Source organism: Odocoileus virginianus, chromosome 34 (genome assembly GCF_023699985.2).
Source record: "Odocoileus virginianus isolate 20LAN1187 ecotype Illinois chromosome 34, Ovbor_1.2, whole genome shotgun sequence".
Lineage (NCBI taxonomy): Eukaryota > Metazoa > Chordata > Mammalia > Artiodactyla > Cervidae > Odocoileus > Odocoileus virginianus.
In genome coordinates, this window is record NC_069707.1 from 20807718 (window position 1) to 20820156 (window position 12439).

A 12439-nucleotide genomic window follows, 5' to 3' on the forward strand; every position below is an offset into this window, starting at 1 on the left:
TAAGCAAAACAACACAAATGCAAGAAAAGCTTTATTCATCAGAGCTAGCCAGCATGGCTGACAGATCAAGAATTTTTTAACAGGGACGTGGACTCGGCTCTGAGGGCCCGGGGACGGACGGGTGGTCCATGCCGTGAGCGTCTTGGCGGCGACCAGGTAGGGCCGGGCTGCTTCACACCTACTGCCTCTCCAGTCAGTGAATCGGCATCTGAGCTTCTGCGGTGCCAGCGGGACCTAGGAGTGGACGGAGACGATAACCTCGCTGAGGAAGGGCTCGGCGCCGTTCACTCCCATGCAGAGTCCCCCTAATTAATCATTTTCGAGGCCCCGCTTTCCAGACGCAAGCACAGTTGCCTTCCTTGTGAAAGTGAAGTGAAGTCGCTCAGTCGTATCCGACTCTTTGCACCCCCATGGACTGTAGCCCACCAGGCTCCTCTGTCCATGGGATTCTCCAGGCAAGAATACGGGAGTGGGTTGCCATTTCCTTCTCCAGGGGATCTTCCCAACCCAGGGATCGAACCCAGGTCTCCCGCATTGCAGGCAGACGCTTTACCATCTGAGGCATCAGGGAAGCCCCCAAAGCGGTTTATTAACAGAAGAGTACTGAAAATTGGAGGAGAAGGAAGCTGCTGGGGCCATGTACTGTGAGAGGCTGGATGACCTGCTTCAGCGGTCGGACCCTGTGATGGCTGTGAGCCTGATGCCCCAGACCCAGGGCCTGATCAGGAGGCGGGAACTGAGGTTAATGAAGCCCACCGCCATCCTCATCAACATCCGCCCTACCGGGCTCACTAAGGCAGCAGCATTGACTGTGACATACCCAGAGTCCCTGCCCAGAGATCATCCTTTGTTGGAGCTGAAGAACGTCACGTCACTCTGACACCTCACAGTGGAAGTGCAACTCATCCCGCAAGACGGACAGATGATGGAAAATTTGGTTGAAAGCATCCTGGATTCTTTCAGTGGCCCTCCTGTTCCTAAGAAAGTGCTGCTTAAACAATTTATGTAAGTTAAGAATTCAGTGGGATGAAAACACAGCAGATTAAATGGGAAAGAAACACTTTTTTTAAAAAAAGAATTTTTTAAAGCTCATCCTCGCAGAGTTTAAGATAAACACAAGCGATCCAAACAGATCTTGTCTACTCCTGTGCTGTGGTGTTTCCATGACAAACCTTTACACTAGGTACCTACTTTCATTCTCGAAATTGTCTTATTGATCTCTTCTACATCCCCGACGGTGACAATGTTGGACTTCAGCATCTGGTCAATCAATACCAGCCAGTCGGCTAGTTCTGTTATCGTCTTATCCAGATCAGCAGGAACTGAAATTTCTGAAGTACGAGGAGACAGGACAGGAATATCTGATGCAGATGATGCTAGCACCACCTTTTGGACACTGGGATGAGCTGAAATTAAAAATGAAGCAAAGTGTTAATAACACAGCAGGATAATCTGATATTGGTGATATAATGAAGATGTATGTATATGTGTATTTATGTAAATTTTAGTTTAAGTAAGTAAAATGATTGAAAGAGGGTTTTTTTTAATTTTTAATTGAAGGATAATTGCTTTACAATGTTTGTTGGTTTCTGCCACACAACAAGAATCAGCCATAAGTGCACATACATACCCTCCCTCATTTTTTTTTTTAATAATCAAATGGCAATGTTATTTCCTGAAGTATCTATAGGACTTATGGTTGCAATAAAGCTAATTAAAGACAGTCTCACCGTATTTTGGGCTTCTCAGGTGGCACTAATGGTAAATAACCTAGCTGCCAATGCAGGAGACCAAAAAAAACGGGTTCAATCCCTGGGTTGGGAAGATCCCCTGGAGGAGGGCATGGCAACCCAGTCCAGTATTCTTGCCTGGAGAATCCCATGGACAGAGGAGCCTGTCAGGCTACGGTCCATAGGGTCACACAGAGTTGGGCATGACTGAAGCAACTTAGCATGCACACAGCCTATTCAAGGGCAGCAATAACTCAAAAGCAACTAACAGGAACTAAGACTGACATCAAGAGAAAATTTTAAAAAATAAATCAATCATGAGAAAGTTAGGAGTGTTATTTTATCAAGATGTTTTTCCTCTAATTATAAAGCCAATTTATCTGCAATTTTCTGTCCCTTTTTTACTTAACTTCATAACATGAGTATTAGTCATTCTTAATAAACATCATTGTGAATACCTAGGTAATAATCTTTATTTATAGTCACTAACTTTTAGTTACCCCTTTTCTTACAGCTGGATACTTAGACTCCTCTTGAACTTTTACTTTAAAAAAGATTTGCAGGTACAGTCAACTAATATTTGACAAGGGAGCCAAGAATATACAATAGAGAAAAGATAGTCTTTTCAATACATGATGCTAAGATAACTGGACATTCACATGTAAAAGAGTAAATTTGGAACAATGTCTTATGCCACTTGCAAAAACTAACTCAAAATAGATTAAAGACTTTAATGTAAAACCTGAAACTATGAAACTCCTAGAAGAAAACATAGGAAATGAAGCTCCTTGACACAGGTCATGGTATTGACTCTTTGAACATAACACCTGAAGAATATAACTGAACAAATGGGACTACCATCAAACTAAAAAGCTTCTACACAGCAAAGGAAACCATCAACACAACAAAGTGAAAAGACAACATACATAGAACAGGAAAGAATATCTGTAAACCATATCTCTGCTAAGGGGTTAATATTGAAATATATATGTATACATATGTCAGATATTAAAAAATGAGAAAAATCCTATCATTTGAGACAACATGGATGGACCTTGGTATTATGCTAAGTAAAGTAAGTCAGCTAGATAAAGACAAATACTGTATGATCTGGTATCCAAATAAGAAAAAAAAAATTTCATAGGAAAAGAGATCAATCAGACCTGTGGTTACCAGAAGTGAATGGGAAGGGGGAGGGTAAATTAGAAAAGGTGGTCAAAAGGTACAAACTTCCAGTTACAAGATCAACACTAGGGATGTAATGTACAACATGAAGGCTATAGTTAACCGTGATGTATGAGAAACAGAAAAGTTAAGAGTAAATAGTATGAGGTCTCCCCATAAGAAGAAAATTTTTTTCTCTTTTCTTTTGTTAATTATGTCTATCTGAGAAGATGATCCATTTATGATCATCATTTCACAATACATGTAAATCAGACCATCACGCTATACACCTCAAACTTATACAGTGATATATATGTCAGTTATTTCTCAATAAAACTGGGGGGAAAAACTAGGTTTGAAGATGCAAAGTAATAGGGTATGAAACTCAAAGTTAGTCATAATAAGCTAAAAAAAGACTTTGCAATTCTAATGTTTCCATTCGTGCCTGATGCTGAGCACAGCCTCTCACAGGCTGTCTTTGTAGAAGGGTGGAGGACATAAGCACCTCACAAAAAGTAGCACTAGACTAGGAAACACCTGCTGGCAGAATCCCACTCAGTTCACTTAATGGACAGGTCCTGAATATTCCTGTTTTTAGTTGCCTTTCTTGATCTTCACAGGTTCTAACACAAGAATGTCATTTTGCACTGTCCATCTGCCATATTTTCCACTTAGGCTTATGACACACACTTAAAGACACAGACTTTAGTCTTTCTTCTCTGTGATTGAAGCTTTTAGATGATTGACTCAGTCCATTCCTGCTCACTGATTTTCAGTACAGATTTTACAAGCTCAGAAAGCACAAGCCCTTGGTTTTGCTTTTATAAAACCTTGACAGGCTGGGCCCCCAGATTTGATGTGGCACATAAGCTAACTCTGCCAATGTAGGTCAAAGCTGATGAATACTTGGCACAAGGGCTGTCTCTTTGTCCTCTTTCTTTACATCGCAGACATTTCTAAAAAATTACAATTTTTCTCAATGACTTAAGATGTACCTTCTCAACACAACATTCCATAGAGCCACTGCCAATCAAAAGAAATCAGTAAATACATTAAAATCTAGCTTCCATTCATGGGCCTAAGGGACCTGAAAATTAAGATATCTTCTGGTCATCCATCAAAGTTAATTCAGACAATCTAGATTAACCCTTTCCTTCCCTAAGTAGTCAAGTTTTTACCTAAACTGTGTATGTGATTACTTTGCTTTTCTTCTGTCCATATGTAGGGGCTGATCAGCCATATATAAATGTTTAGATATAATATTCCAAGTTCAGAGAAAAGCTTGATAAATCAGGATCCCTCCCATCAATAAATTTAATTAACAGCATTATAGAGTGGTTAGTAATACTTTTAACTGTTTGTTTTTCAAAAGAACAAAAAGAGCTTAAAAATCATTATTCTGAAAGCTTTAAAACAAACTTTTTATACCTAGGTGGTTAACATTTGTCAGTTCTCAAGTAAGCTATTATCAACAGAAGTTAACACAGGTACAGCTTTATCTATCAAGGATAATTTTAAATTCCTATCACAACACTGAAAGTCAGAGAACATAAGAATACTCTTTATATTAAGGAATATTAAAGAAATTCAACAAAAGCAATTTTGCTCTTCGTCTTTGCTTACTTGTCATCTTCTAAATGAGGTCTCATGCCACTCTTTCTAAAATCTCAATATTCTCTCAGCACACCTGATTTCTTCAAGTGTTTCAGAGCCAACTCAGTGGCACAGTCTCTCTTACACATCTCTGCTTCTCTTCTAACATACCATGTATTTCATTCATTTATGTATTTACTGATGAATCCCTGACACCTAGAACTATACCTGGAACATAGTAGATGCCCAATAAATATTTGCTGAATTTTAAAAAAAAAAAAAACTTGCAAAAATAAAGCTAGAAAAATAAGAACTTGTAAGATGTATCTTTTTGTATCTTTACATTTCTTTGTAATTTTTATCTTTATATTTCTGATTGCCATCTTAGTAGATAATTCCCAAAACAGAATCACTGGAGTAAAAAATATGAAAACATTTAATGTATTAACTACTAATTGCCAAGTCTTTTTCCTTAAAAGTTGGAAATGTTTAGAAAATGTTTAGAAAAACCCCAACAGGTTTGTAACTTGACAAAATTATATATTCGAACTCTGATTTTAAAATTAATTTGGAAAGAAAAGGGTCAAAAATAGTCAAAACAATTTTTTTGGATAGAGGGTTATGCCCTACCAGATATTTAGTTGTATTTCTCAACTAATAATGAATGATTAACTTTGAGTATTACAGATCCAAACATTCAAATAGACCACAAGAAAAGAGGAACCACAGAGCATAGGTGGCAGAGAAACCTGACCTTGGCAGAGACTACACTGTAGATCAATGAAGAAGAATTCACTGGTCAATAAGTGGTGCTGGGAAAAGTCGTGACCTATGGCTGCAGTAGGAAGGTAATAGGACAGATTTTGATCTCATATGCACCTTAGGAAAGTTAATTCTCTGTGGAATGAAAGACCTGAATATGAAAACTAAAATTGTAAAATATAGAAGAATATCTTTATGATTTCAGAGGACTAAAGGAGCTCTAAAATAAATCACAAAAAAAGAAAGCTATTAATAGATCACTAATTTATAAGAATTCTGAAACTAGTACTACAAACAAAAATTTTTAAAGCCACAGATTAAGGGAGAAGGTAGGACTTCCCTGATAGCCCAGTTGGTAAAGAATCCTCCTGCAATGCAAGAGACCCTGGTTTGATTCCTGGGTCGGGAAAATCTGCTGGAGAAGGGATAGGCTACCCACTCTAATATTCCTGGGCTTCCCTTGTGGCTCAGCTGGTAAAGAATTGCCTGCAACGCGGGAGACCTGGGTTCAATCTCTGGGTTGGAAAGATCCCCCTGGAAAAGGGAAAGGCTATCCACTCCAGTATTCTGGCCTGGAGAATTTCATGAACTGTCCAGGGGGTCTCAAGGGGTAGCAAAGAGCTGGACATGACTGAGCAACTTTCACTCATTCACTCATCATTTGCAATGCACATTCCAAACAAGGAATTAGTAACTTAAGTATTTTTTTAAAACTCAAAAGACATCAACCAACAATCCACAGAAAAGGAAATAAGAAAGACAATAAACATATTTTTAAAGGCTAAAGCACACAGGTAACTGAGAAAAGACAAATTAAAATCAAGCTCCCTATCTCCACAGATCACATGTTCCAAATGTGATGTCTGGGGATCTCTGGGTCCTGAGAGATCCTTCCAAGGAATGTGGATGCCTAAACCATAAGCATCATCATCATAAGTTATTTGCCTCTTCCCACTCACTCTTTCTCAAATGTAAAGTGTCATTTTACTCAAGGTTATGAGACATATGATATCACAGCTAAGCAAATGCAAAGGCCAATACAAGAATTCAAGCATCTTCACTTATGCCAGAAATTTAAAGATTTTTTAAAATGTGATGCTGTCTCTTTTCTGATTTTTTCTGTTTTGGAAGATACACTTTCTTATGTTAATACCTTATAAAATATTTTATTGATAGAATGTATTTTTATTATTGTCATTTGAACAAATTAACAAACAATCTTTGAAATTTCTCAGTTTTACTTTCTAATTAGGTAAACATTGATTAACATCACACACAAACAAAAGGTCTTTGGGGGTAACCAATAATTTTTAAAAGCATACAGTAGTTCTGGGGATAAAATGTTGGAGTGCTAAGAACAATGTAGAACAATGAGTGGAAAGGTTCATATTCAGCAAGTGGATAGGTAATCTGGAACAACTAGTCTAGACTGTAGTTAGTGAAGTAAAGTTGCCAATATTCATCATGGTCACCCCAGTAATTTACCATGATATACCCTGGAGAATAACTCACCCATCATTCTGCCTGATCCTCAGTGTTACTTTTTATAGTTTTAAAAAATTGAAAACAACCTACATTATCCATCCATTGCTTCATCAACCTCTATTGAGAACCTACTATATGCAATGCACTTGACTAGATGCTACAGGCATGGGAATGTGTAAGACTTTCCCTGGTGGCTCAGACGGTAAAGCATCTGCCTACAATGCAGGAGACCTGGGTTCTATCCCTGGGTTGGGAAGGTCCTCTGGAAAAGAAAATGGCAACCCACTCCAGTCTTCTTGCCTGGAAAATCTCATGGATGGAGGAGTGTGGTAGGCTACAATCTACGGGATAGCAAAGAGTCGAACACGACTGAGCGACTTCACTTCACTTCAAGACAAAGGCCTTGACCTCGTGGAGGTTGCATTCTGGTGGGGGTGGATGGATATATGAAAGTGAAAATGTTAGTTGCTCAATCATGTCCAACTCTTTGCATTCCCATGGACTGTAGTCTGCCAGACTTCTCTGTTCATGGAATTCTCCAGGCAAGAATAGTGGAGTGGGCTGTCATTCCCTTCTGCAGAGGATCTTCCTGACCCAGGGATCAAACCTGGGTCTCCCTCATTGCAGGCAGATTCTTCACCATCTGAGCCACTAGAGATGGATATATGGCATACAGTAAATCTAATGCAAGAAGTTGGAGAGAGACAGGATGGATCTTGGAAAGAGGATGTAACTGAGTTATGGTGCTCAGGTCAGGAAGGGCCCATCTAAAAAGGGAATATATGAGAACTAAGTGAAGTGAGTATGTGAAACGTAATAACTGAGGGAAGGACATGTGGATAAGAAAGAAAGAAGAAATAGCAAGCACAAAGGCCACAAATGGAAATGTTTTTGACATATTAGAAACAGCAAGAAGACCAGTATGTTTGAAGCAGAATGAACAAAGGAAAAAGTGGTAGAAATGGGACTACAGAGGTAAGGTAGCAGACAGATCATACCTGGTCTTCTGGACCATGGTAAGGTGGCAGAAATCACTTAGGTATTAGTGGAAGTGATTAAAAGACTGAAATCAAAAGAATAACACATCAAACTTGTTTTCTAGAACTATTGCTTGGCTGCTATCAGAATAATTGATGAGGGGTAAGATGGCAACCCACTCCAGTACTTTTGCCTAGAGAATTCTGTGGACAGAGGAGCCTGGTGGGCTGCCGTCCATGGGTCACAAAGAGTCGGACATGACTGAAGTGACTTAGCATTAGCATAGCAAGATAAGAATAGAATCTGAACAGTAAGTTAAGAGAATATTCCAACAATCTATATGAAAGATAAATAGTTTAAGACCAGGGAAGTAATTGGGATGGGCCATGGAACTGGCACAAGGTGGCAATGGATTGAATATGAAGCCCAGAGAAGAGTCAAGGGTGACTCCAAGTCCACTGGCCTAAGAACTGGCCAAATTACCTAAAGTTATAAAGTGTCTAAAGTCATGGGACTGGGTACTCTTTTGCCCCCTTCTGATGCCTAAGTCAGAAGTTTTCTCTATCTCCTTTATACTTTAATAAAACTTTATTACACAAAAGTTCTGAGCGATCCAGCCTCGTCTCTGGCCCCAGATTGAATTCATCTCCTCCGGAGGCCAAGAATTCCGCGTCTCATTGTTCAGCAACAACCTTTCATCTTGGGGGCTCGTCCGGGATCCTTCAGGACAAGATGGGCCTGAAAATCTATGTGAGCCTACTTCTGCTGACTCCAGAAATCCTGAGTCTGCCATTTGATCCTCAAGACAATGCCTTCCTGTCCTGGGCTCACTCCTATGCTGCATTCCACAATCGGTCTAACTGCTGGGTCTGTGGACCACTCCCTTCTTCATCTGTGAAAGGCTTCCCATGGTGGACATCTCCACTTCAAGGAAAAGACTTTCTCCAAGTCTGCAAATACCTTCAACAATCACATGTGATGCCTCTTCTTAAACTGATGACATCTAAAGAACACTAAGATGGACTGATGTAACTATGGGCATAATGTGACTTTTCATTTTGATTTTAACTTGGTTTAATGACTATTTTGCCTTACATCTGTAACTGTATAATGGGGTTTTCTAACCGTCTAAAAGTTTTTAATTTACAAATAGTTGTCCGAGCTCCTATGAGTGCACAGCCTCCTCCAACTATTACTTGGGGCCCCTGGATCAGACATCCTCACTATGAGGATTAGGAGAATATGTTGCCTCACCAATTTAGGGACAACGCCCCCTGTCAGCTCGGAAGCAGTTATGTAATGAGAATGACGCCCCTTTTCCCTAGGCAACATAATTCTCCTAAAAGGAAAGAGGGGAATGAGAGAGTCATTTCCTAGGCAGGTTGGTAAGAAGTCTAGGGGTCCCCAAGGAGAGAGAGGTCTGGGATATTCAAGGAGGAAGAAAGGACAAACTTTTTTACTTTTTTTCCCTCTACATTCCTTAGGATTATATAACAATACTGTATCCTGCCTGAGGACAGTCTTTGGATTAAACCCTCTGGCTAATTCTGTTATCTTAAAACATAAATTATGGGAGTAGGTCTGGTCTTTACAAGGATGTATCCTGCCTGAGGACAATCTTTGGATTAAACCTTCTGGTCAACTCTGTTATCTTAAAATGTAAATTATGGGAGTGGGTCTGGTGAGGTCTTTGCAGCCTCCAGACATTCTTTGGATTCATTGGAGAGTATATAACTCCATTGCTAATACTAGCAAAGGGGTACTCTTTTGCCCCCTTCTGATGCCTATGTCAGAAGCTTTCTCTATCTCATTTTTATTTGAATAAAACTTTATTACACACACACAAAAAAAGTCATGGGACTGGTGAACAAAGCTAGAGAAAAAAGTTCTGAGGATTGAGGTATACCCATGCCTTGAAATATTATACATCAGTTTAAATGACTATACTAGAGCTACAAGCATCAAGATGTATGCTAATGAGAATGATCCACTAGAGAGGAGACAAAGAGGATCAGTTAAACTCAAGAGGAGATGTGATCCATAGCAGAAGTAGAGGAGGAGATGGTCTTCAAAATGGAGATAACTCTTCCACCAAATAGGAAGAAAGCATGTAGTTTGTAGGTGGAAGGAGTCTGTGATGGGAAAAAGAAGACCTCATTGAACAACAGCACTTTTGTTTTTAAAAAATGAGATGAGATCATTAGTAGAGAAATGAGGAGCAAAGGGCACTCAGAAGAAAGTGCAATAGGTTTGTCTTCAGTGTTGAGCGCCCATCTTAGTGTAGTCAGCAAGAAACTAGCATGTATAGACCTCAAAGACAATACACAGGTAAAAGAAGCACTGTATGATCCCATTTACAGGAAATGCCCAGAGCAGATAAATCCATCCAGACGGAACACAGATTGGTGGTTGCCAGGGGTTGGGGCTAGAAGGGAAGGGGGACAAACTGCTGGGGAAGAGTTTTCACTCTGGAGTGATGGAAATATTTTCAAACTAGATAGAGGCAGTGGCTGCACAACATGAGAATGCCCTTGAATTGTCTACTTTAAAACAGTTAACTTTATTTTTTAATATAATTTTTAAAAGAATAATAAAAAACAGAATTAAAATACTGTATAGGAGGAGCGGAATACACTGGAATTAGCTTCAGGTTTCACACTTCAGGGAGGAATATCTTATGAAGCATAAACTGCCCACCACATGGAAGGTGTAGTTTTGCTGGCAGCTTTTTGTACTTTATTTTTTATTTTTGTTGTTTCGATATGTATTTTTAAATTTTTATTGGAGCATAGTTGACTTACAACGTTGTGGTTTTTGTACTTTTAAATACGCATTCGAATTTCCCCTGCTCCTTTGCCATAATGATGATACCTAATGATGCAAGTCACTGGCACTTCTCTGCATATCTACATCCTCAGGGCAAACAGAAAGAGAAGAATAGTATATGGGTATGGATGATGGTATTCTCAAAAGAGAAAGCGTTCTTCTAAACGATAACCTAATGTGCTTTTGCAAAATGCATCAGGCCTTTTCCCTATGGTTATGGAGTTGAACTTGAGGTGACAAAGCAGCAGGACCCAAGTGCTAATCCAAGTGTTTTGGACCTTGATCGAAAAAGCCAATCAGGTGCCAGGTATTCCCAGTACAAGGTATTGGGAAACACAATTAAAAACTGAACACAAACTTGGCCCTGGACAAGCTTCCCATCTCAATTTTAAAAAAAGAAAAAAAACAGTCTTGTCACTCATCACTTTCTAACTCCAGAGCGGAACAGGAGAAAGAAGCGGGGGGGGGGGGGGGGTAGTGGGAAGAGGGGGGAGGGTAGTGGGAGCAGGAGGAAGAGGAGGAGGACAGACAGGAGGACGGGGAGAGGCAGCAGCTGGCACACAGGAAGCAGACGGGGTTAACCACATCTGAGGCTCTGCCTGGTGACTCATAGCAGGAGAGCCGGCCAAGGCGGTTCAGAGAGCTTGCGAAGCAGTGATTAATTAGCAGAGGTCACAGTGGCTCTGGGGCAGTAGCCTGCACTCTAGTCTCAGCAAAGAGAAGGAAATGAATAGTGAGAAAACGCTCTTCATTCCCCTATCTAAGTGATCAGCATTTGTCCACAAACAGCCTCCCTGAGATGGACACCTCTTCCAAATCCCCAACTCCTGCTTCCAGGGGCATCCAAACTTTCTGCTTTCAGTCATCATCAATGCCTAGTTATACATCTCCAGAACATGCTAACACAATGCTTACCATTGAGTTGCTGAAAAGCTGCATGTCCCTGGAAAACTATTCCGCCAACGTCCCCACCTTACCTCTCCCCTTGCCTTCAGCAAGCTCTTTTGGAGCTCAGGTTCCACGCTGGCCTTAAGAACGGCTAAAACTCTTACTTCCTGTGAGAGGAAATGCCTTGCACACACTAGGCAGTGAAATACATCTTGTGTTTAAAGACATTCTTTTCAAATGATTGAAAGCAGGATAATAAGTCATAACTGCATTGTGTTTTTAAATGTTTTCCTAATTCACATACAACGCTCATAATCATAAAATTCTGCTACGTTTATGAAAAATTTTGTGAAGGAATAAACTGTATCTTACCAGCAATTCTCGTTTGAGCAATAGAACAGGGATCCTGGAAGCGTTCCTTCAGCACACCAGGCACCGCTCTGCATATCTACAGCATCAGGCCAAACAGAAAGAGAAGAATAATACAGAAATACGGATGATATTTTCAAAAGAGAAAGCGTTCTTCTAAATGATCTCGCTGCCGTTTTCCTGCCCCTCCTCAATGCCTAAGCTTCTGTGTCCACTTTCACTGTCCACTGCGGTCTTGCCTGACCCCCAACTGACATCAAGAACATCATCCAGTCCTTAGCTGGCCTGCTTCTGTACATCATTTAATGCTGCCGCTCCCTCTGCCTTGATTCTCTTAGTATTCTACAATCGTGATTTCACTCCCACCTCTGTGACAGATATTCTATGCTTGTCTCTGGCCTCTCTCCCTGGGTCCTGGTTTCTAATTGCTTCATTTATCAAATGGGGTTTTAAGAGACTGATGACTTTTCAAAACAGATCTTCAGTCATACTCTTCCTGTCAACTGTATATTCAGATATGTCCAAATGTGTATTCATCACCTGTCTCCCTAACATGCTCTTCACTCTCTGTCTCCTCTTAGCTCCTGTCATTTATGCTTCTTTTCCCTGCAATGTCTTTCCCTCCAATCCTCCATCTGACTAAT

The 12439-nt window shown here is 40.2% G+C and overlaps 1 protein-coding gene across 5 annotated transcripts in view; it reads right to left on the reverse strand.

Annotated features, from left to right (window-relative positions):
* UTRN (utrophin) overlaps nucleotides 1-12439 on the reverse strand; it is a 546437-nt gene that overhangs the window by 277469 nt on the left and 256529 nt on the right. For all 5 annotated transcript variants that reach the window (XM_070461578.1, XM_070461576.1, XM_070461579.1 and 2 more), the window contains 2 exons: nucleotides 11799-11874; nucleotides 1192-1406 (listed from right to left, as the gene is read on the reverse strand). In XM_070461578.1, the coding sequence (XP_070317679.1) occupies nucleotides 1192-1406; nucleotides 11799-11874 (291 nt within the window). The remainder of the gene's footprint in view (nucleotides 1-1191; nucleotides 1407-11798; nucleotides 11875-12439) is intronic.